This window comes from Panthera tigris, chromosome A1 (genome assembly GCF_018350195.1).
Source record: "Panthera tigris isolate Pti1 chromosome A1, P.tigris_Pti1_mat1.1, whole genome shotgun sequence".
In the NCBI taxonomy this organism is placed as follows: Eukaryota; Metazoa; Chordata; class Mammalia; order Carnivora; family Felidae; genus Panthera; species Panthera tigris.
In genome coordinates, this window is record NC_056660.1 from 100697593 (window position 1) to 100723017 (window position 25425).

The 25425-nt window shown below is 48.2% G+C and overlaps 1 protein-coding gene and 2 long non-coding RNA genes across 5 annotated transcripts; 2 read left to right on the forward strand and 1 right to left on the reverse strand.

The window, feature by feature from the left end:
- The first annotated feature begins 3238 nt into the window (after positions 1-3238).
- Positions 3239-10820, forward strand: LOC107180085. Its single transcript, XR_001510822.2, has 3 exons — positions 3239-3612; positions 5383-6354; positions 10766-10820. It is a non-coding gene; the product is annotated as an uncharacterized LOC107180085 (long non-coding RNA).
- On the reverse strand, positions 10782-24252 carry PPIC (peptidylprolyl isomerase C). 3 transcript variants are annotated; one of them, XM_042982776.1, is made up of 6 exons: positions 24038-24252; positions 17955-18068; positions 17396-17489; positions 14682-14866; positions 11825-11908; positions 10782-10958 (listed from the first exon to the last, which is right to left on the reverse strand). In XM_042982776.1, the coding sequence occupies exons 1-6, from the start codon at positions 24152-24154 to the stop codon at positions 10914-10916; spliced, it is 639 nt and encodes a 212-aa protein (XP_042838710.1). In that variant the 5' UTR covers positions 24155-24252; the 3' UTR covers positions 10782-10913. The 3 variants fall into 3 exon arrangements, with proteins under 3 accessions (XP_042838710.1, XP_042838721.1, XP_042838704.1); XM_042982787.1 differs by lacking the exon at positions 10782-10958 and adding an exon at positions 11552-11633 and having other exon boundaries at positions 24038-24250; XM_042982770.1 differs by lacking the exon at positions 10782-10958 and having other exon boundaries at positions 11552-11908; positions 24038-24248.
- On the forward strand, positions 15230-19239 carry LOC122237807. Its single transcript, XR_006216443.1, has 4 exons — positions 15230-15323; positions 16445-16560; positions 17873-18104; positions 19136-19239. It is a non-coding gene; the product is annotated as an uncharacterized LOC122237807 (long non-coding RNA).
- Positions 24253-25425: the final 1173 nt, after the last annotated feature.

The following is a 25425-nucleotide window of genomic DNA, read 5'->3' on the forward strand; positions in this document are numbered from 1 at the left end:
CCACACTGTCCCTTAAAGCAGGAGCCCGGGACAGCTGTCATCTGCTGTGCTCCTAGTTCATGAATCTGGTGGTCTGTCTGGGCTGGGTCTCAGACGGTCTCCCGGTGCTTCCTGTGCAGCTTCTCGGGCCTCACCTCCATCATCTGGCCATTTCCCAGCCAGCACCCCTTCTGTCTTCTTTGACCCACCCCACTTTTTCAAACAGCTGTCTATCTCTGCAACCCTGAATACACCAACCGTCCCTACCTGGTAAATCCTCAGTTCGCTTTGTAAAGTGTAGAAATGTAATCCACTCGGTTTACAAAAAATAAAAACGTCAGTAGAAAACAACATATGTGAATTGCCAACCATTTGAAACAGATTTTTTACTCTAAAATTCTAGCCTCCCCAATAAAAATATTTTTTGATTTTAAAGAAGTGTCAAAATCTCATGATCACAGTTTAGAAATAACACATGGCTCTTATATCATCTGTCACCTGTGATCAAATGATAAGGGCTACTTAATAAGGATTCTGGCACACCCTTCAGAGTGACTACTATAAAAAAAAAGCAAATAACAACTTGGCAAGGATGCGGAGACCTTGAAACTCTTGTACGTGGCTGGCAAGAATGTAAAAAGGCACAGCCTCAGTGGAGAATGGCATGGCATTTTTTCAGAGAAGTATACAAAGTGACCATGTGAGCTAACCATTCCACTTCTGGGTATAGACCAGAAAGAAGCGAAAGCAGGGACTTGAGCAGATTGTTTAAACACCCAGTTCTTGCCAAGAGGCGGAAGCAACCCAAGCGTCCATGAATGGATGAGTGGAGAAACAAAATGTGGTAGATACGTGCAACGGAATATTATTCAGTCTTGAAAAAGGAAGGAAATTCTGACATGTGCTACAACACGGATGAACCTTGAGATATGCTAAGTGAAATCGGTCACCAGGGATGACCACTGTGTGGTTCTCCTTATGTGAGGTACCTAGAATAGTCCAGCTCATGGAAACAGAAGGTGGAATGGTGGTTGTCAGTGGCTGGGGGGAGGGAGAAATGGGGCATTAACGTTCACTGGATTTCAGTTGGGGAAGAGGAGAAAGTTCTGGAGATGGGTGGTGGTGAGAGCTGCACAACAGTGTGAATGTGTTTAATACCACTGAACTGTACACTTAAAAATGGTTAAAATGGTAAGTGTTATGCCTATTTTACCGAAAAAATTTTTAAGTTGTTTTTAAAGGATTTTTGAGTAAGGATGTAACAACCAGTTAATGATATTTGCCAGGGTGCGGAACAGATTTTGGCACACATACTTGGTATTAGTCTCATATCCCTGACAACCTCAGATTCTAAAATGATATATATTTTTTTAATTTTTTAATGTTTATTTTTGAGAGACAGACAGAGCCTGAGCACAAGAGTGGCAGAGAGAAAGGGAGACACAGAATCCCAAACAGTCTCCAGGCTCTGAGCTGTCAGCACAGAGCACAATGCGGGGCTTGAACTCCCAAACCGTGAGACCGTGACCTGAGCCAAAGCCGGATGCTTAACCAACTGAGCCACTCAGACGCCCCTAAAACAATAGCTGTAAGTCAGATATATATGTATCAGAATCTCCTAGGACTCAATCATTAAATCTGGCTGGGTGCGTCCTGTCTTTGGTTACTGAGAAAAACTGCCTAGGTGATTCTGATACTCACCTATGTTGGGAACCACTGTTTGAGGGATGTGAAGATGACAGATGGTTTACGAACAACCGTTTTTTTTTTTTAAGTTTACTTATTTATCTTGAGAGAGAGTGCACATGAGCAGGGGAGAGGCAGCGAGAGAGGGAGAGAACAAGAATCCCAAGCAGGCTCCGCACCATCAGCATGGTGCCAGACACAGGGCTTGAACTCACGAACTGTGAGATCATGACCTGAGCCAAAATCAAGAGTCGCTACTTCACCAACTGAGCCACCCAGGCGCCTCGAACTACCTTTCTTTAATGGTTACTGACTTGTATACTTCGTGCAGGACCCAGTCTCAGGAGAACATCAATTTAGCCCTGGGGTGGCAGGTGGCCACAGGGAGGTACTTGTCTTAGTGGTTCTGGCTGCGTAACAGAAATGCCACAGACACGGTGTCTTATGAACAACCAAATTTATTTCTCAAAGTTCTGGAAGCTGGGAAGTCCAAGATAGGGCACTGGCACATTCAGTGTCTGATGAGCGTTCTCTGCCGTGTCCTCACATGGTGGAAAAGGGGCAAGGAATCTCTCTGGAGCCTCTTACAAGGGCACCAAACCCCAATTACCCCCTAAAGACCCAACTCCTACCGGTCTCTGCTTGAAACACCCTTTCTGTCTCCCTTGAGAAGATGCTCATACTCACCTGTTAGGTCTCAGCTTAAATATTCCTTCCACAAAGAACCCCTCGTTGGTCCCACTCTGCACCATGAGTTTTTAGAATTTTTATTGTCGAAGTATTGTTGAATATATTAGTTTCAGGTGTACAACATTAATGAGTCAACAATTCTGTACATCACACAGTGCTCAGCGCGGTAAGTGTAGTCCCCACCTGCCACCATACGATGTTATTACATTATTGCTGATTATATTCCTTGTGCTGTACTATTCATCGCGGTGACTTATTTTTTAACTGGAAGCTCACGCCTCGTAATGCCCTTCACCCTCTTTTGCTCATCTCCCCACTCCCCTCCCCTCTGGCAACCACCAGGTTGTATCTGAGTCTGCTTGTGTGTTTGTTCATTTGTGTTTTAGATTCCACATACAAGTGAAATCATATGATACTTGTCTTTCTCTGGCTTACTGTGTATCATAGCAAAGTGTTCCTTCTTAGCATTTAACCAAAGAACATGAACTCTGTGAGAGCAGGGCCATTTTCTGACTTGTTTACACTCCATCTCCATTACGGGGCCAGGAGTAGATCTCAAGAGCCACTGTGGAAGGAGTAGGTAGCCAGCACCCTGTCTTCCCAGCCCCAGCTCAATGCTGGCTACGTGCTCCACAGCAGAAGCTTCGTAGATGCATGTGGAGTCAATGACCTTGAGTTAGGATTTGCTAACATCTTCCCAAGTTCCCATAATGTTTCATTACATCCCGATTGTTCTGAAAACAACCGTTTTCTACAGTTTGCTCATGAACTTCACATACAGAGTGGTAATAGGTTGGGTAACCACACACTTGGATGATTTCTTAAACTCTCCTGTTAACAAATGATTAAGCTAATTCAGTGATTACAAACCATGGTTGTGTGACACCATAGGGCGTGGTTTTCGAAGTTTGGACCCAGGACCAGCATCATCCAAGAACTTGTTAGAAATATAATTTCTCAGGTCCTGCCCCTACTGTCTTAGATGCTCTGAACCTGGGGCCTGGAGATCTGATAAGCCCTTGGGATGATTCTTGTGCACAGAAAGTGTGAGAACTGTAACCCTAGGACATTTCAAAGTACTTTCATGTGTATTTTTTTTTATATGTTTCAATTTTTTTTTGATTAAAAGAAAAAACCCTCAATACTTCTAGGGGAACCGGACACAAAGTTAAATCAAGTCAGGATGGTACAATAGAAGGCTGGTGATACCTTTAGGACAACAGTCCAACCCGTCAGCATCTCAACAAAACTAACAAGGTATTTTAAATGTAGTAAAAGATAAGAACCATCACACTTAGAAATTGTCTTCCTTCACAAGAACTGTTATATCTGGTTATCATGGTAATTTTTCCTCAGCACAGAAGGCAGCAAAATGTCTTTCTAAATCCTTGATATCTTTCTAAATTTGAAACCGAGTAAACTAGAATCTTTGACTTCATGGAACTTACAGAATAATGTGATATTGGATGCCTAAAAGCCCCCCAAAATTTGTCATTTTGAAGTGTGTCAAGGGCTCTGAAGGACTATGAAGAAGGTTTACTTATGCACAGAGAAGATACCTAATTTAGATTGGGGCAGGGCAGGAACCTTCCCTGAGTGAGTGACATTGAATCTGAGACCTGAAGAATGCTGGAGGAATTAGCTGGGCAAAGAATGCGAGTAGGGAGAATGTGTTACAGAGACATCAGCAGGTTCTAAAGCCCTGAATCAGGAGAGAGCTGTAGCCAAGCTCCCCATGGAAAGCCAGAGAATGTGGAGCATAGTGAGGGGCTGGGGCCAGATCCCACAGGGCTCCCCTCGGGAGGTGGCCTTCGAGAGTTTGACTCCTAGCCTGCGTGCAATGGAAAGCCATTGATGGGTTGTACATAGGAGGGATGTGATCTATTTTATTTTATTCAGGTTTATTGACAAATTTTATTTTTATCTTTCATATTCATTTATTAATTAGGCATGAGACATTTTAAAACATGAATTTTTAAAAACCCTCCAGACAGCTGGCAAACAGCAGCAGGCGATCGATCGTCCGTTTAGGGTCATGCACATGGTTTGTCCCTCTTGAGCCAACTTAACAAGATCACTCTGGCTGCTCGTGGAGAATAGACTGGCCACGTGCATGATCCAAAGCAGAGAGACTGTTAGGAGGCCCCTTGAATAATCTGGGTGAGAGATGACCTTCTGTTTTAGGGTGGTAGCAGGGACGAGGATGAGACACGGATATGTGAGATCTATTGCACAGCTACTGGTGAACTTGCTGGTGGACTTGAACGTGGAGGGTAAAAGGAAGGGAGAAAGAAGTCAAGGATGGGTTTTTGGCCGGCACAGTTAGGCCGATGGTGGTGCCGTTCATTGATGAGGGCTGGGGGTGGGAGGTCGGGACCTGCTATAGGCTGAATGTTTGTGTCCCCCTCAAATTCATACATTGAAACCCACTCCCCTGTGTGATGGTCTCTGGAGGTGGGGCTTTTAGGAGGTGATTAGGGCAGGAGGGCAGAGAACTCCCTTGTTGCTTCCACCATGCAAGGCTGTCGCAAAAACACGTGAGTCCTAAACCAGGAAGAGGTTCGTCACCAGTCCCCAAGTTTGCCACCAGCCTCCAAAATGGTGAGAAATCGACTTCTGCTGTTTGTAAGCCACCCAGTCGATGGTACTTTGTTGTAGCAGCCTGAATGCAAACAGGACCCTTGTCACCCAGGGAGCTCCAGGTTTGGGGATAAATCCTTTCCTTCTTGGTCTCTTTCTCCAGTGGATATACTGTGACTTCTCCTTTATGAGTTTCATCTGCAGCAGCATGAAAGCAAAACTAGATGCAACACTCCCCCCCCCCCCCCCCCCCCCCGCCCAGCTGAAGGAAGCTCGCCTAGATCTTTCCCACTGTGGTGATCGGTTTGTGCCGAAGCCTCTTTCGCTTCTTGCACGAGGGTCGGGAACAAAGCAAAGCACAGAGAGCTCCATACTGCTGCCTACCTGAGTCTCCAGGTGGTGTGTGGGGTGAATGTACACACTTCTCTCTTTGACCCCCTCCCCCAGGCAGGCCACGTGAAGCCCCCAACAAACGAAGATTCGACCGTGGTCTCCAGAGCGGACGCCATGACTTCCACAGTACTGAAGGCTGGAGAGAGTGATTTCTCATCACCTCTCAGGTCAAATCCAAAGTACTCCCCTGGGGCCTGGTTCTCCACCAGCTGCCCACAGCCAGCCACGCTCATGACCACGGTTTGACACTGAAGCCAGCTAGCATCCGCCGCAGACACCGCCCCTTAACCTCACCATCCCCTGGGTTTCTTCCTCTTTAATGTCTGACGCCCACCTCATTTTGGACCATCTACTTCTACCAAGCCCTTCACACCTCCACTCAGAAGGTAAAGAGGAAAAGCGTAAGTTGTTAGAAGATTACAGTCTTTGAGGAAAGCAGAAACAGTGGGAAGATGCATGCCCGCGTTTAACAACATTTATGGTCCTGCGAGATTTTAAGTACCTCATGGTATAAATGCAGACCTATTGTTTTTGGCTACCGGTTCTGAATGTACTTGCTGGGCATCAGTTATGTGTAAAATACCGGGGAGGGGGAGGATTACAATGAAGATCTAATCCTTGCCTTAGAGAAGCCTCCAGTCCAAGAGGAGATGGGAGACAGCAAGCAGGTCAGTAAGTAAGTAAGCAAGCAGTTAGATCCCCCCGGGGAGGAAGTTTCCAGGGAGGGCTCCCTGAGGGAGCCCTGTACTGAGTCCTAAAGCCACGGGGAGCAGAAACGCGTGTGGGAGGCTGGCGAGGCAGAGTGAACAGCTTGTACACGGCTGGGAAGCAGTTCAGGAGTTCTGAGGTCTGCTGTGACAGGGACAAATGAAGTCTTGAATTTTCTCTGCTCCAGGCTGACCACTTCTTCTTCCTCTCCTCCTGACGTCTCGTCACAGTGTGGGTCCTGCTGCCCAGAAGAAGCACAGGAAACAGACCTCTTTTTGTATCCAGGTTGGAAGAAAAGATTCAGGTTTCCAAATGGAGGTATCTAGGGGCGCCTGGGTGGCTCAGTCGGTTAAGCAGCGAACTTCAGCTCAGGTCATGATCTCATGGTTCATGAGTTCGAGCCCTGTGTCGGGCTCTGTGCTGACACCCCGGAGTCTGGAGCCTGCTTCGGATTCTGTGTCTCCCTCTCTCTCTGCCCCTACCCTACTTGCCTGCTCTCTCTGTCAAAAATAAACATTAAAAAAAAAAAAAAAAGAACAATTTCAAATGGAGATATCTATCCAAATTACAGGACATACTATTTGCCACCTAGGACAGAAAGGGACCAGAGTTTGAACAGCCAATTGAATAGCACTTTAAATAGCACACTGGGAAGAAAAATCCTTCCCACCCTCTCAAAAATGAGTGGATGTGGCAACAGATGACTCCTAATAAAAGTTCAGATGTGGGCGGTGGGGGCATATTGGCATGTTGAGTTCTCTCCAGATCCTCCAAATCTGAGAGCCTCGAGCGTTCTCATAGAAGTAGTCATAGGGTGAAAATTCCACGTGTGGATTTGGGGTTGCATACTGTTGTGACTTTAATATTTGTGAGATGGACTTTTCTTCCCCCCTCTTCCAGACAGGATTCCTGTGACTAGCCACCGTAATTCTGCTTTAGTGCTGGTTTTCTTTCCATCATTCGAGAATGTCAGCAACACTAGCGAATCTCCAAGCAGGTGATGTTATATCACACCTAAAACTTAGGCTTGGCCGAAATCTGAAGTCCACAAGATGAATTACAGACTTAAGTGAAAGCCGTTAGGTACTTAACAGCACAAAAATTTTCCATTACAAATACTGTTTTCCCTCTTTCTTAATTAAAAAAAAAAAAAATGCCTTGAGGGGGCTTTGGATTTCCAAGCCTTCCAGATCAAAGATTTCTTCAGCCCTCTGAATTATAGGAATGTTAAAAACAAAAACAAATCCTTTTCCTGCTATAAAATCCTTGCCATGTTTTTGTCTTTATGTAACTCAAAACGGCTGAACTAAAATATGAGGCTGGTGAGTTCTGTTCAAAACCTAAAAACTCATCCGAAATGGAGTAGTTAAAAGTTTTGAAAGTGTCATTCTAATCAAGTCTGTCCCAAGAATAAATTTGACTAGAATTTATCTTATTTGATGATCCTCAAAATTGCAAAATAGCACTTAGAATAAAACAACGTATGGCTAAGGATACCGCAATGTTTTAAACTGTTTGTTAAAGTGATTCGGGATCAAAATTTTAATAATTTGGGCACGGTGGTGGTGTGGCCAGTATAATTTTCCTCTGAGTCTGTATACGCCCTTGGCTACTATGTTTCCTTTTCACCTCACAGTCGCCAAAAGAGTGAACTGTTAGTTTCAAAAGCTTTTGCAGAAAGTAGAGGCTTTTTGTGAAGCAGTAGTTTAGAGTTGTGAGTCTGCCGATGGTTTTGGTATAAGGCGCAACTCTGAGCCTACAAGAAAGAAACAGCTTTGAACAGGGTGTGCGTGTTGTGAGCTTATCAGCCGCCTGGCACATAGCACCTTGCCTGACAATTTACTACGTGGGCGATAAGTGGTCTCAGAATTTCAGCCCTTTGAAAATGAACCCCTTTTTGCTTTGTCACTAGAGAGATGTCTATGATTATGCTCATGCTAATAAAAGCACTACAGGGCAAACTCTGTGCTCCTGTGCATGGAGCCATCAGTGGCTCATGTGCCCTCTGACATGAAACTTAAGGCACTTCATATATCTAACAGGTATTTGTTGCCAATTTCCTGACATGTTACCTTAAAAAACTTTTTTAAATAGCCTTTTTTGGGGGTACCTGGGTGGCTCAGTTGGATAGGCGAGCTCCAGATTTCAGCTCAGGTCATGGTCCCAGGGTTGTGGGATCGAGCCCCACATCGGGCTCCATGCTGAGTGCAGAGCCTGCTTGGGATTCTCTACCTCCCTCTCCCTCTCCCTCTGCCCCTCTCCCCAGCTTGTACTGTCTAAAATAAAATAATTTTAAAAAAATGAAAAAATAGATTATTTCTAATTATTAGAAATATATCTTAGAGAAAAATTGGGAGACCAAAAAGGTAAAAAAAAAAAAAACACAAACAAACCATAAACATAAAAGAGTTAAAAAATCCCAATTTATTTTCTTCATGTCAATTTATATGTTGTTGCATTTGCTTTATGAGAATGCATTTACATACTTGAGATCAAGCTGCATCCAAAATTTCTACTTTTTTCTCAAAAACAACCATGTTCTCATGTTACTCTAAGTTTTGTATCATCGTCTTAATGAACACATGTTCTTCTGTTACGGGACATATATTTTATAACCATTCTGGGACAGTCAAGTTGCTTCCAGGATTTTGGTATCATAAATAAGCCTGCAGTTCACATCCTTTTTTTTTTTTTTTTTCTTCCATAAACTCTGTGAGTTTGGGGCTCAAACTCATAACCTTGAGGTCGAGTCGCACGCTCTACCCAACGAGCCAGCCATGCACCCCTGCAATTCACACCTTTGTACTTAAAACTATTCGATATTGCTGTGTTAGACAAAGATGTTAGCTTCCAAGTCACAATCAATTTGCCCTGGCTTAAGCAAAAGAGGAAATGTATGAGCTCACATAGCTAAAAAGCTAGGGGTGGAGATGGGCTTCAGGCACGGCAGGACTCAGGGGCTCTATGGTGTTTTCCGTAATACATCTTTCCGTTTCCTGGATCCGCTTCCCTCTGTGTCAGTTTCATTCTCAGCCTTGCTCCTGTACAGTCTCTGAGAGGAAAGACTGCCACTCTTTCCCAATATTTCCACTGGGAGTCCCACGATTGAGACTCATTACCATGACTTGGGTCAAACACCTTTCCCTGAGCCAGTCACGGGGCCCAGGGTGAAGGAATGTCTGGTTAGCCTTCAGGACATCCCTGCTCCCTCTTCCACCTCACCCCCTGCCACCCTCACTCTGCACACCCGGACTCTGATGTTCCTTGAAGCCACCAGCCTGACCATCAGCCAGGCCCACTGCCTCACACACTCTTCCCTCTGTGTCCCCAGGGCTTGCTGCCCCCTCACTTCCTTCAGCCTACACTCAGGACTTCCCGGACCACCTCACCTCTTCACTCTGTCCTCTCTCTGTGCTATTTCTCTCCAGAGACTTACACCTACCTGATGTCCTGCTATATATTCATGTGGTAAATGTTTGAATTATTTGTCTTCATGGGGACCACTAGGCTGTCACTGTGAGCAGCTCTACCCAGCCCTCAATAAATATCTGTCAAGTGAGCGAATAAATGAGTTTGGCAGGCCATGGATGTACCCGTCCGTAGGGTCAGCCTCCCCTACTGATACGAAATACTTGCAGCAGTGGTGTGATTCCCCAAAGAAAATGGGCAGCCATGCCCAGATGGCAGGAAGAACTGGGTGCTGGACCAACCAAACACTGGGGCCCATGACCATTTCACATCTCTTTCAAAAGCAAAGTGCCAGGAATAGGACTTAAAATACGGATGTGAATGCTTTGAGTTTCTTTTTTTTTCTTCTGATTTGTAAAAATGTGTATTTTGAGAGAGCACAAGCAGGGGAGGGGCAGAGAGGGAGAGGGAGACACAGAATCCGAAGCAGGCCCCAGGTTCCCATGCTCAAACCCACGAACCGTGAGATCATGACCTGAGCCAAAGACCGACACTTAACCAACTGAACCATCCTGGTGCCATTTGAGTTTCTTGATGTGTAAACTAGCTCCCCTATTAAAAAAAAAAAAAAAAAAAAAAAAAGACTCTCCTCATAGCAGACAAAATAATCTTTCTTCAATGCAGACCGCGTCACACCCTTCCCCAACTTAACACGGATAGCTCCCCATCGTACGGTGTATAATGGAAGAACCTGGCTGTGGCACCCAGGCCCGCACAATCCAGTCTCAGCCTGACTCCTCTGCAGCCCCGGAACCCACACCTTCTCACCTGGGGACCCTCCGGCCTCTGCTGGCCTCTCTGCCTGACCCCCACCTACCCTGTCAGCCTCAGGCCTCAGCTCCAACGTCCCCTCAGGAGACGCTTCCTTGACCAAACAGGGCTCCTCTTTCACCTGCTTCACACACATGGGTGTCTCTTCCTCACCCCATCAGCACCCTGTCACCTTATTTATTCTGTCTCCAGCTCTAGAATGTAAGTTCCGTGGGGTCCTTTTCTTGCTGTTCTGGAACTCCAAACTGGTACCGGGCATGTTGAAGGCCTTCAGTGAATTTTTCTTAGAAAAAAAAAAAAAAAAAATGAGCAGGTTGCTCACCAAGAAGGTTACAGCAGCTAACACCCCCGTCGGCAGTGAGAATGCTCATTTCATCTCCCATCCTGTTGAGATGAAACAATTTGCTTAGAATACAGCCCAAGAGATGGAATTTTTTTCAAAGGTAATTCTCAAAATTTATTTACTGTTCTTTTTCTTTTTTTATTGAAGAGCTGGAATCCTGGGGGGGTCCTGACTGCGTGGGTCCTAGAGGAGAAGCACCGGGGCCGTTTTTGAGCAGAGCCTGCCCCCATTTGAGGCCAGGCACTCTGTTCCAGCCAGGTATGTTCCAGCAAGGCCCCAGGAGGGTTCCACTTTCTCATCCGGTTTGAGCACAGCCCGAATCTTCGTGCCCACTGTGTAACTAGGAAAAAAAGGTGCCCTTTTGTTGCAGTGGGACTCAAGGGAACTTTCTCAAACTGTTACAGTGACTAAAAATTAGTGAGTTAATCCGCTCAAGTGTTTGGGATGTGGTCAGGCGTCATTTGTGTGCATTCCCATCCCAAATTAGCCAATCGTGTTGGTATTTTGATGGGCAGAACCCCCTCTAGTCTGTTCACTGTTAACATCAGAGTACGTATATTTTTGCACATGGATTTTTTTTTAAAGAACTTTAAACTAAAAAAAAAAAAAAAAAAAAAAAAACTCTTGCAAAAAGAATTGACCTATATAAAAAGCATTTAATATAGAGAACACAGAAGCACCTTCCACCAGGTAAAAGTCCCGATGACATATATCTGATTGCACTAGTCACATCTCTCTTTATCTGCAGAGAATTTGTTTGAATATAAAATAACAAACTTCATGTCCCCATCTTCTTCAGACAAATCTTCAGCATCCCTCAACCTGAGGATCACATTTAATTCAGCAGAATAATGATTGTGCTCATAGAAAGAAAAGAGATCATCCAAAGTCTTCTAGTTTAAAAATAGCACCATTGGAGAAAGAGGATAAGTCTTCTAAGTGCAAAGTCCCAAGGCAAGTGATTTACTGCAGTTCATGCAAAGTAAACACTGAGTGGCTGATGTTCTGAACTTCCCTGTGATCGGGGGTAGAAAACAGAAGTAAAAACAAACCAAAACAAAACAGAAAGGCAAACAATAACTTTGGAGAATCAAAAGACACACACACACACACACGCACGCATCCCTGCCAGAGCGTGTTCTTTGTTTTCTGCCCGTTGTATCACCAGTCAGGGACCTCGACCACGAAGGGTGTCTTCACGTCTACCTTGCCACTGCTGACGATGGTGCAGTCGGTGAGTGGACGGTCGTGCCCATCAGTTGGCTGCAGTTCTATGGAGTGGACCACTGTCTAGGAAAGACAAGCAGACCCATGGCTCGCTTCTGACTGGCAACCGTGGCGGTCAGAAGGTGAAATCGCTGCCCAGTCTGAAAGCCCAAGTGGGAAACCAGGGTTTTTTTTTGTTGTTTTTAGGGTTTTTTTTTTTGTTGTTTTTAGGGGTTTTTTTGTTTTTTCGTTTTTGCTTTTTATTGGTTTTCTCCACCCCTCCCCCCCCCCCCCCCGCTGACCTTCGTATGATTTCAAGAACCACACAAGCCAACCATGGGGTAAACTTACCATATTCAGGAAATTTACATATAACAGAATAAAATGTATCCACTCCCTTGCTAGTGAAAGAACGTATTTGTGAATTTCCCTCTGTTAATTAGCATTTTATATTCTAAACATAATTAGATATTTTTGTACACACATGGCTCTCATGAAATACATTTCTTCCTGCTTCACACCCGACGTAAGAGTTAACGTGGAGCATGGATCAGTTGCTGCTCTGCCCTGTAAACGGTCTAGGCGTTAAGAAACCAGGTCAGAAGGCAGCCTTAGAAGTGGAGCGGGGTCTGGGTTTGTCCATTTTCAAGCCGACCCCAGCCATTAACCTCCAGGTTGAGTTAGAGCCCCCAGCCCCACAGTGGCGTGAAAGCCCTATCTCTACCCGGGAAGGCTGCACACACCTGACGCTTCACACTGAAGGAGGGAGGATTTGTCCAGGACTAGGAATACTGGCTTCTGACCTGCTTCCCACACAGGGTTGAGACAAAGAGGGCAACAGTACGAAACACACACACACACACACACACACACACACACACACGATTGTTTCCTTCTGGAGAAAAACGTCTGGTGATTTTTTTTTTTTTTCTGGAGAGAATATAGTTGTCATTAATCTCTCAAAGAAGTCTATGACTCAGAATGTTAAGGACTGTTCCTCTGAGGCCAGGCAGGTCTCCTAGGATGCACCCCAGTGGGTGGAAGGAATTCAGTGCAGTCAGTTACAGCCATAAGAAGATCGAGAGGTCAGAAGATCTAGAAAAACCGTGACCAGAAGAAGAAAACACAACACGTGCACTCTTCATTCTCTCACGGGTTAGCGTGATGTATTCCACAACACTCATTGCGGGAACGTCTGAACCAGTTTACTTTTAAACCGTTCAAAACCTGGTTCGGCCCACTCGTCAAAAACCCAGACTGGTTGAACACACGCACACCCCCATTCGGCTCACGCCAAGAACAGCGTTCCCTAAGACGCTGGCTGAGTGGTGCACTTGTGACTGGGTAAGAATACAGTCCTGTGAGGACAGTGACGTCTCGTGAGAACACAGGCCTGTTCTTTATTGTGACAGGATGTAAAGTGAGCTGCGAAGTCATCCGTGTTGGCCATATTTCATCTCACTCGCCCGTGAGAACCCTATCTTCAGCAGTGCAGGCTGAATACTTGCTTGCCCTGTGGGTTAGGTTCTGAGGGGGGTCAGCTCGGTTCCTGGCTTTTCGATGGGCAGAATCAGGATAGCGGGGAGAAGGTGGGGAAGAATCGCCATAACGGAGCTAACGTTTGGAGGGAAGAGGCAGAACTCGGACCTGAGAATGAAACAAAATCAAATATGGAAGAGGGCAGGGGAGTCAAGAATGGTCCAGGGTTGGGGTGAGCGGACCTTACAGGTGCTAGTTTAGGAGCTGGGAGCTTCTGTGGGCAGCTAGCTGCTAAGGAGAAGTGTTGGGAACTGAAGAGAGTAAGGATTTTAAGATGTGTTCCCATGGATTATAAGTCAGACCCCTCCGCTATTCTTTCAGACAGACCAGCAGAAATCTGAGTTCTCTCTAGCAGTTTTGGTTGCTGTACTGTGACTTCGAAAGTGACCTGTTTGTGTCCTGAAGCACCTGGGGCTCAGTGTCTTTTTTTTTTAACAGTTTATATTTAATTGCGGTAAGAAACATAACATAAAATGTACCATCTTACCTATTCCTACATGGACAATGCAGCAGTCTTACGTATATTCACAGTGCACGGCTCGTGGGCAGAACTTTCTCATCTTGCAAAACTGAAACTCTGCACCCACTGAACACCAACTCCCATTTCTTCCTCCTCGCCAGCCCCTGGCAACCACCATTCTCCTTCATGTTTCCGTGCATTTGACTACTTTAGATACCAAAGTAGAATCATCCGGTCTTTTTGTGACTGGCTTATTTTACTTAACATACTCAAGGTTCATCCACGTCGTAGCATGTTACAGGATTTCCTTCCTTTTTAAGGCAGAATATTATTCTACTGTGTACACATATGGGACCTGAGTCTTATTTGGTTACATTAAAAAAGTTTTCATTTATATCAAGTAGTAAGATAAATTAAGTACTCAGTGTTTCCACGTCAAGTCTCCAGCTTTTGCCCCGGTGCTCCTAACAGTCAGAACACCACAATATGGGGCGCCTGGGTGGCTCAGTCGGTTAAGCGTGTGACTTTGGCTCAGGTCATGTTCTCGCGGTTCATGGGTTCGAGCCCCGCATTGGGCTCCGCGTACTGACAGCTCAGAGCCTGGAGCCTGCTTTGGATTCTGTGTCTCCCTCTCTCTCTGCCCCTCCCCCTACTCGCGCTCTGTCTCTCTCTCTCTCTCAAAAATAAACATTAAAAAAATTTAAAAAATAAAATACCAGTTTATTCACCTCTGAAGAAGCCAGTCATCATATAATGATGAACCTCTAACAGACACATTTTAAGATGAAAATAAATCACTGAAAGTCCTTCATTATAAATAGAAGACTTTGAATGAGAAATAATAACATATCAAGTTACCATTCCATCAAGGACTTTTCCAAATACCACATGTTTGCCGTCCAACCAGGTGGGCTTGGTCAAGGTGATGAAGAACTGAGAGCCATTGGTATCAGGCCCAGCGTTGGCCATGCTGACCCACCCGATGCCATAATGCTTCAGTTTGAAGTTCTCATCTGGAAATGTCTCACCATAAATGCTTATACCTGGGTGAGACAAAGTGGAAAAAAAAAAAAGAGAATCTGGAGAATCACCAGATGTTATATGAAAGCAAATTCTTCAAAGGGAGACATAAGGTTTTAATAGAATTGGTTAACCTCTGGAGGTGGGGAAGGGGGAAAAGATGGTAAAACAAAGGAAAATAAAGGAGGTGATACAATTTGGCTCCAGACGCTCAGATAAACACAAAAGACGTGGCAGCACCTTCTGGCCTCCAAGCAAGACCCCGACGTTGGCTAAGCCAACAATTCACTCTGAACTAAGGAAGTGAAGGGCAGGATGACATCATAGAGCCACATGGAAAGGCGGGTGAGCCATCCTCCTGGCTCAATCTCTGTCCGGAGCTTCAAGTCACTTGTCCTGTGTCACTCCTACCTCAGCACCCAACCGTGATGCAATTAGCACTTGCCACCCTCAGCTAATTCTCACAGCCCTACAGAACAGGTATTCTCAATCCCATTGTGAGTGAGGCAACAGGGGTTCCAAAGTTTGAAAACTGCACGGCAGAACTGGAAAGTCAGAGGACTTTCTGTCACTAAAGCTGCTGCTCCCTCCTGAGTCAGCGCTCTGAGCAAGGGCAGCCCGCCAGGAGGTCATCAGGCACGATGACCTCCGGTCTCATCAGGAGACAGAGGGTGGTAGCAACCGGAGCACCCAGCGATCCAACCCCTGAACAGAAGAACCAGACGTGGGCGTGTTGACTGGAGTTCTGGCAAAGCCCCAAGTGGAGCGGAACACGGTTTCCCCACACGACAGCCGGAGAGACCATGAGAAGTGTCTGCTCTGTCCTCTCCCACCTGGAACGCCTGCCACACCCACTTCCTCCGCCTCCCCTTCTGCCGGGCTCCTTATCCCTCACTTGCCAACCTTAACATCCTGGCTCAGTTAGACGGACCAGGAGTGGGTGTCCAAGGCAAGCGATTCACAGCTGACTGGTCAGGGACAGATGAGGTGGCCTGGAGAAAGCTCTGCTCACAGAGAGATCGAGACTGAAGTGAAGGGATCCAAAAGGTCCTCCCTCCAAAACTCAGAGAATTTTAACTCAAGATGTGCGTGCACACACACGGCAGGGAAGGCAAAGAGAGGGAGAGAAAAAAGCAGGAAAGTGGCCACAGGAAAGCTCAGTCACTGTTCCTGCCTGGCCCCAGGGCGGGACCCTGAGATGATGCGGGTCTCAAAGGACACTGCCACCGGACCTGCAGGCTTTTCCAGAGAGGCCCAGCTCTGCAGCAGCGGGGGCTTGCTTCCCCAGGCATTCACCCTGGCCCCACTGACCCGAGTCACCCGAACAACTTCTCTACTCCACTCTACATCCCCATACCCCTGTGGCATTTTGGCAGGGAGTGAAAGTAACTCTCCCGAAGGACCCGGCCAATCCGAGGGCTGAATGGTAGCCATTTTGTTATAGATAAGCCATGGCGGTAAGCATACACTTAGCAATAGAGCTTGCACACAGCCCGAGTGTTTCTTTAAAAAGTTAGCAATCTAATACCCATCACAGCAAGTTATTTGCTGAACTGGAAATCTTAAACCTGAATGAAACTGAAATCCTAATGTGGCTGTAGGTATGGTGTGTGTCCAGGTCACAAACTCCCGGTGATCCCAAGGGAAGACGTTCCAGGGAGCTGGGCACCTGCAATCCGCAGTGAGGAACCACAGCCTCGGGGATATCCGACGTTGCGTAAGTTTAATTATTTGTGCTTCACAGGGCTCTGCCTTTGTTTACAAACGTGTATATTATAATTTTGACAACTCCTCTGTTACTTTTTATTATTAGTGTTGCAGGAAAAGCTGACAACAAAATGAAAGAATTTTGAAAGAAAGGGGTAAAGCCACCTGTAATCCTACCTCCTAAATTCCAGCCTCGCCCTCCCAGAGTGGTGGCCTCCCCTGCAAGTTGTCCTCTCCCGCATCCCCGTCTGAGGCTGGCTGCCACCCCAGCGTGCACACAGTGTTATACTCAACCTTTCCTTCCTGTGTCAGATAGCCTTCTCTACTGTTGCAAACTGGGAATCTAGCATTTTAAAAACTGCACAGTGGTCTACTGGATGAATATATCTCCACCACGAAAAGATAAGGAACACCAAAGCAATACTGTTTAAAATTAGGAAGCCTCCAGGTCACGATCTCGCAGTTTGTGAGTTCAAGCTCTGCGTCAGGCTCGGTGCTGGTGGTGTGGAGCCTGCTTGGGATTCTCTCTCCCTCTTCCCCATGTGTTCTCTCTCTCTCAAAATAAATTTAAAAAAAGATAAAAACAAAACAAAACATAACTAGGAAGCCTCACTCATTCACACCTAGGACTAGATTTTGGTAGATGAGGTCCTCCCCCTGCCGTCCACCCCCCCCCCCCCCCCCCCCCCCCGGCCCAAACCCTGTGCTTCTGAAGAATTAGTCTGGTGGTCTTGATGAATTGGTTTCCTGAACCTGGGAATTCACTTCATGGGGTGGATACACTGACTTGATCTGAGGTGTCAGTTTGGTAGACAGAAAAGGAAAAATGCAAAAGACAGTGTTACCGCCAGTGCCGTCCCCACTGGTGATGTCTCCTCCTTGAATCATGAAATCTTTGATGACGCGATGAAATGTGCTTCCTTTATATCCGTAGCCTTTCTAAAGAGATTATGTCAATTGAATATATGAGTAGGTATAACCCACACCAAAAGATAAACCCCAGCGTTTATCTGGAAAGGACACAATGAGAAAATGACACGAGCTATCGGCAGAACCTGATGAGGTCCCTGCAACAAGGTACTAATAGAAATGTTCTCATTAGCAGACCCAAAATAAAGAAACCAACTGTGGAAGTCAAGGATTAATGTGAATAAGTGAAAACAGAGCAATCTGCGTTTTCACATGATGCAGTTCCCCTCAATTTCTAGAACCCCAAGGACACAGGGTGCCCAAAGAGTAAGATTTTGTACAAAAATAAAGTAAAATACTGTTAAGACGTCCCGGGTTCATTGGACCTGCTAATTCCACACTTATTTTCCCAGAAAACATCTGTATTTACGCCGGGCTTAAAAGAAGGGAGATCCCATTTTGTGCACAGTTAAGGGACCCACAGCTGAGACCTACCTCGCCTGTGGCCAGAGCGACAAAATTTTCCACAGTCTTGGGCACAACCTTTCCAAAGAGGCCAATCACAATTCTGCCAACATCTTTGTCTCCGATCCTCACATCAAAGAAGACCTGCGTGTGGTTGAACCGGCAGAGCACAGGTACAAGGTAAGAGAAGGTTAAAATCTGAGAACGCATCGCTATGCGAAAGGCCTCCCTGCCCCCACAGCAGCTTATAAGGGAGCCCTAAAACCCTCGTGTGGGTGCAAGGCACCTGTAAACATTCATTCCGCAAGCACTCAGTGAGCCCCCACAGGCCAGGCCCTGTGCTAGGTCTGAAGTTGGTCAGCCAGTGAGGTCTCCGAGAAAACTCCATGCCCCCCCACCGGCCCCCGCACACCCCAGACCGCACAGCTGCCACCTCCCATTTCCCAGCTTTGTGCTCTTCCAGAAGGGTGACGCTCCAAATCTTGGCAGGAGAGAAAAACTGGTGGAGAGAGAAATCGTCTAACCATCCAGATTTATTTTTGTGTGACTTCAAACACGGCCCAATTCCCAGTGAGTTCTCATAGACATCTGCTGTCAAGGGAACTGTAAGACATCAGAACGCACAGCAAGTTCTCCGAAAGGCCTGCCACTCCCCTGCGAGCCCTGTGAGGCTCCAGCTCCCCATCCTCATCCAGAGCTCCCCCCACCCCCACCCCCAACAAAACCGTTCACCCTGGGGACTCCACCGCTGAACTCAGGGGTCATGCTCCCGAAACGGGGGGGGGGGACTGCGTTCTCTCTTTCTGTCACATTTTAGAGCAGATAAAAGGAAACATGGACCCACAGTGAGTGAGTCACTTGTGTGGATAAACCTTAGAAAGTTCTCTTAAACTATGTTGTAAAAACCTGTTCCATCCGAGGGGTGCCTGGGTGGCTCAGTTGGTTAGGCGTCTGACTTTGGCTCAGGTCATGATCTCACAGTTCATGAGTTCGAGCTCTGCGTCCAGCTCTGTGCTGACAGCTCAGTGCCTGGAGCCTGGAGCCTGCTTCGGATTCTGGGCCTCCCTCTCTCTGCCCCTCCCCCACTCACACTCTGCCTCTCTCTCTCTCTCTCTCTAAAACGAGTAAACATTAAAAAAATTAAAACAAAACAAAACAAAAAAGACCCCTGTTCCATCCGAAATGAAATCACCCACGTTTTTGCCTCACAGATCACCGTGTTTCGAGGATTCCGGGCTGGAATGCTTGAAAAGGCTACCGAGTTGAAGGGCATTCTATTAGCAAGTTTAGATTATATGAACCAATTTACGGTTTGAATGGGTAAAAAAAGACATTCAAGAGATGGCTTTAAAAAAATGTAAGAAGGGTTGTCAGAGGAAAAAGATGTCTTACAGTTTAGAAAAATCATAAAGTAAAGACTGTGAAGCGTTAGTCCAAGACAAGAGCTTCTGCCAATACATCAGCATGTCTGTCACGGGGTGATGTGATATTTAGTGTTCCGTGTGGCATTTGAGAGTTTTTACGTGGCCACAGCAGCCAAAACCATATTATTATTTATACGGCACAACTTTATGGAATGTATAAGAGACCGGGCCCTTGAGATACGGCGATGCACTTGAGGAGAACAAGTCAATGGGGCTCAGGGACAGGAAGCTGCATGAATGTGCCACAAGCCCGGTCGTGCAGAGCCCACGTCGCAGAGAAGCCGTTTCTCCAAAGTGATTTACAAGCCAACGAGAGAATTCAATGACGGGCAGTAACAAACCAGCATCCGGAAAAGACTCAGGGACACAGTCTTCTAGGGACACCATACAAGACGCTAGAAAAGCCTGCCAGACTTGTAAAATAAAGAAAAGAAAATATCGCCTTTGAGTGTTGAGACAGCACGAAGAAGAAAATGTGGGAGGGCAGCAGAAGATGAAGAAGAGGGCTTGTCACCCAGCAAAACGCGTCAATAAAAAAATCTGACTTTCTTACGTGCAGCCCAGCACACATACTAACAGCTTTTTCCCCCCAAACTGAGCTTTCAACTTCATGACTGACAGCACGAAAACGCAGCAGAGTTTTCCTGACTCCAGTGGAAATGATAAAGTCAAATCTTACTTGGGCAACAAGCGCATGAGGGGCCAGAGGGGGCCCAGAGGGGGGCTGAGGGCTGAGGGCAGGCATCCTGGAAAAGGCGTGATGGGGAGCAGGCCTGGAGTGGGGGGACTAGAACGATCATGAGCCCCACCTGGCAGAGCTCCTCAAATGTGGTCTCTGTGCACAGAAGCAACAGGGAGAGAATCTCACCAGTTCCAGAAGGAAGGCTGCGGCTATGAGATCTGGGTTTTGTTAGGCAGTAGAAAGGGAAGTAACAGGATCCAGGGAAGATGGGGGATATTACTCAAGCTGCGGGGAGGAGAATCTGGGAGCTCTTAGACCAGGGAGGAGGAGAAGGGGGGGAAGAGGAGGGGGAGGGGGGAGGGGGAGAAGAGGGAGGAGTAGGGGGGGAGAGGGAGGAGTAGAGAGGGAGGAGAGGGAAGAACAAGAAGAGAAGGAGGGGGAGGGAGGGGAGAGGAGAGGGAGGGGGAGGAGAGGAAGGAGGAGGAGGAGTAGAGGGGGAGGAGAGGGAAGAACAAGAAGAGAAGGAGGGGGAGGGAGGGGAGAGGGGGAGGAGTAGAGGGGGAGGGAGGGGAGAGGAAGAGAGGGAGGAGGGAGAGGAGGAGAAGAGAGAGGGAAGGAAACAAACAGGACCTAGTCAGTGGTGTCTCGGCACTGTGCCTACATGTCTCGTATAATTGATCCTCCCACATCCTTGGGCGAGGGGCACGTGCTGTCATCACCGATTAACACACGAGAAAAGTAAGGATGAGAGAGGCTCAGTGATTGACCAAGGTTTCCCAGCCGGGAGCAGGAAAGCCAGCTCTGCAGTCCCAGGTAATACCTAACTGGACTGCGGTTAATCCTGGCTCTCTCGGGCCAGGCAGGGGACCCCTAAAGGGCAGAAATGGTGTTTTTAGGTCCCCAGTGCTTAGCACAGCGTCAGCTCGAGCGGGTCCTCAAAACGTGCTGACTAGTTCAATGCCAGGTGATGTTACAGGAGGACCAGGGCACACATGTAGACAGAGGGTGCAGGGGACCCAAGGCAGACCCTATCACCCTAAGATCATCTCCGACTGCTGCGTGCCCTTGAGAACAGGCCATGTTTTGGACAAGCGGTGAGGCTACAGTCCCACAGAAAAGAAAAAATGTATATATAAGTAGGTGTAACATAATGGGAAATCAGGTTTATAACAAGACAAGTACAGATGAAATGTTATGGTTGGAGGTGATGATTATCTGTGCAGATCAGGGTGGGCTTCCTGGCTGAGGTGGCATCTGAATTCCACACTGCCCTTCAAGAGTAAGCACCTCAGTCATTTCTTTTATCCCCTGAGGGCTACTTTTGAAAGTCATTTGAAAATGATGGGCCACTGGAGGTGGGCAAAGAGGTTAGAGGGAAGAGGCACTCAGAGCCCGATCCAAACCCCTGTTGGGTTAATCCTGCTTCCCTTTCCAGAGCAACCAGGGGGGATGCAGGGAGGATCTGTTCCGGAGACGACCATTCCTTTCAGGGCTGCAAGTTCACAGGAAGATTAATAAGGTAACATGAATAACAGTAACAACTGGCCTTTTTAATCACCGCTAAGCACTTTACCTGCTTTATCACATCTAATACACAAAAGCCCGGAGGGTAGATATTATCTCTGTCTCCACTTACAGAGGAGGAAACAGAGCCTCACACAGGAAATCACCTGCCCAGGGTCACCAGGCCATAGCCACTTGGCCCCTCCATGCTGTAGAAAGTGCCAGCATGCTGTGCCGTTGGGACAGTTAGGAAGATGGCAGCATTATTCTCCCCACTCTAGGTGCCTGACCTTGCACACACCCCAGGGCATCTGCTGAAACAGTCAGGGCTGCACATGCCAATCCAGCGGATTTTGAGACCAGTAAGCCAGAGCCTGGACCTGAGGCTCTCGGGCTGGGCTGAGCAGGTGGCTGAGGCGGTGGCTGGTGAGTGCCACTTTAGGCCTTGTGGGTGACAGCGCCTCCCACCTCTCTTATAACAGATTCCTACTTTTAAACGAAATCAAGACGGAAAGGAAAAAGACTGATGGGGGAAACACTAGTCCCAATTAATCTACTTCTCCTGACTCAGAGAGTTTTTAAGGTCTCTATTTTCCACTAGGTTCAGTTGTTTTAAAAAGTCCACTGAAAAAGTCATTCAACAGGGTCAAATCTGCAGAAGACTCACCTACACAATTAGCTTTTAGAATTTAATGATAAATTTGGTAGGAAAGAAAAGGACATATATTAAAAATTCTGAGAGTGGGGGCACCTGGGTGGCTCAGTCCGTTAAGCGTCCGACTTTGGCTCAGGTCATGATCTCACAGCTCGTGAGTTCCAGCCCCGCGTCACAGCTCTGTGCTGACAGCTAGTAGCCTGGAGCCTGCTTTGGATTCTGTGTCTCTGTCTCTTTCTGCTCCTCACTCGCTTGTGCTCTCTCTCTCAAAAATAAACATAAAAAAAAATAATTCTGAGAGTAGACTGCACGCAAACTTCCTCATTGACAGCACCCTAGCCTAGGGGCTAAGAGGCTCCAAATCTTCCCCTCCTGCAGCCACCATCTTCCTCCCCTCTTGGCATCCCTTCTAGAAGTTCCCAACCCAGGCTACACATCTCCAGACATCCTGATTCACTTGCTCTGCGGTGGGTGACCGCACCCCGTTAGGTTTTAAAGCTTCCCTGGCCAAGTCTGTTCCCCAGTGCTGCCAGTGATATGCTCACACTAAGAAATTGTTCACGGTTTATCTGAAATTCACACCTAACTGACAAACTTCTATCTCAGCTGGCAGTTTACTTCGTATCCCCCACTCCCTTCTAAACCGTGGGCAAATCTTGTCAGTGTTACTTCAAAAAAAAAAAAAAAAAAATCAGATCAGCCCAGAACATGGAGAGGCTGGAAGTGAAATCGGTGCTCAAAACAATCGGGCTAAGTTTCTCTCTTTCACACACGCACCCGCAGCGCGGTATGGCCTTTCTGTTCACTCTTGGGCTACAGCAGATGTTGGGGTGATCTCCCTCTCCCCACCCCACCACCTCGCGTGGGGTCTGTGGTGGAGGTTTAGGCACTCTGCCACTAGCTCCACAGTATCATTTCCACTGGCAAACACCAGCTTTATCGTTAAAACAACTAGCAGCTGCCCCTCCTTCCAGATTCCAAGACACTGCTGCCAGTGGGTTTTTCCAGAAGTGGTGATCAAGGGCACCAAACCATACCCTCCCTTCCTCCCTCGCTCTCTGCACCCTCCCATTATCTTCTAGCCTGGGTAAATATGCTGAAAAAAAAGAGCTTAAAGTGGAGGGAAACAGTTCATGGTAGATAATCACTGCCCTCCCCCCGCCCCTCCATTCCCGATAGAGATTTTAAAAGGCTGGCAGAGCCAGTCCCATCCCAAGCTCAGGGTCCAAAGTCGAAAAAAGTCTAAGTCTAAAAGCACACCTCTCCCTCCCCACCCCCAGCGGGAGGACCACGGTTCCTAAATACAGGAGGAGGCCAGTCGGTCTCTAGAGCAGTGCACGTAAAGCCGACCCGCACACCCCCGCGCAGAAGCTGGCCCCGGGACCCCCCCCCCCCCAGGCCCGGGTGACAGCTGCGGCTGCTGCCCACTGCGCCCCCGCGGCTCAGAGCGCGCCTCTTCCGCCCGCCCCAATCAGCATTCTTTTCCTCCTTCTGTTCCCGAGTCCCCGCCACGCCGAAGGAAGTACTCGCGCCGGCTCCTTCCTGGAGAAAGGGCCCAATAGTTCCGGAAGCTTCCTCTAGCACCCCGGCAGGTCACGTCGGACCCGACCACCCGCCCGGGAGACTCAGTTCAAACAGCTCGGCCCAGCGCCCCCAAGTCTCCCGGGACAGCGCCGCCCCCGCGCGCCGGCAGCCCCCTCCCCCCCCCCCCCGGCCCCGCGGCCGCCTCGTTTCGCCTGCGCCCGGGAAGCCCCCTCCTCGCCGCCGCGGGCGCTGAGGACCCAGTCCCCGAAGTTCCCCCATCCCCCTGGCGCGCACGAAAGCAAGTTGCTGCCCGCCGCTCGGTCACCTTGGCCGTCACCGAAGGGCCTCGCCTGCCGACGCGCGAGGCCCCCGCAGAAGGCACGAGCGCGCCGAGCCCCACGCAGAGCGCGAGAGGTAGCAGCAGCCGGGGACCCGGGCCCATGGCGAGCGGTGGCAGTGGCGGCAGAGGCTCGGGCGCCACCGCAGTCTCCGGGACCGTTGGCCGGACTCCCGGGCGGCTGCGCCTGCGCGCTCCCGGGTTGGGGGGGTGGAGGCGGGGGGGATGGGATGGGGCGGTCGGGGCTGGGCCGGAACCTGGGGCGCGCCCCTCAGCAGTTCAGCCCGGCGACCCGCTGGGGACTGGGGGCGGCGCGCCGCGGAGGGCGCAGCCGGGGCTGACGGCCGCTCCTGCGGCGGGTGCGCGGGGCGCCGGGGGTCCAAGCGAGCCCGCGGGGCCCGGGGGGAGGCGCGGCCCCTCGACGCCCGAGAGCTGCAGAGCGCGCGCGGGGCATCTCCGGCAACCTACGGCGTAGGAGCGCGTTGACCCTGCCGGAAAGTTCAGGACTCCCCGCGCTGCGGGGCCGCCTGGCAACTTGCGCGCGGCTGGGTCTCTGCGGAAGGGTCCGCGTAGGTGACGCGATATCCGAGGAAGAGCCCCCGCCGCGCCTGCCGGCTTCCCGTGCTCCTTCCGAGACTTTAGCTTAAAGGTTTGGACGTCTCTCAGAGCTTTGGGAGCCCTGGATGTGTTGACTCGATTGCACGTGATGAACGACTCTTCACTGAGATGATGCAAGTTGGAGATACAAGTTTTACAAACTTAAAAGTAGGTTTAGGAAGATTATTTCATGATATGGGGAAAGCTCGTTATATCCTTTAATGGAAAACTCCGGTTGCAGAATCACATGGAAATTTTGATCTCATCTGTGAAAATAAATATATAAAGGCTTTTTTTTTTAACGGTGAGAAACGTACCACAATATTTACGGTAGCTCTGGTGACAGAATTAGGGATTTTTGCTTTCTTTGTAATTTTCTGATTTCCCAGGTGTTCTATACCGAGCATGTAAGTACTTTATAATCAGGAAAATGTTATTTTAAAGCTCAGTGCTTTCTGAATTAGGGCTTCAAAGGACTTTTAAAGTTGTAGAGTAATAGCTCCAAAATTAACTGCAAATTAAGAATAGTATTCTCTTGGGGTTTTTTTTTTTCCTCTCTCTTTTTTTTAATGTTTATTTTTGAGAGACAGAGCACGCCAGCGTGAGCTGGGGAGGGGCAGAGGGAGAAGGAGACACAGAATCCAAAGCAGGTTCCAGGCTCAGAGCTGTCAGCACGAGTCCCACGTGGGGCTCCAACTCAGGAACCGCAAGATGCTGCTTAACCAACTGAGCCAGCCAGGTGCCCCTGTCTTGGTTTTCCGAGTGGCTGGTGCCATGAC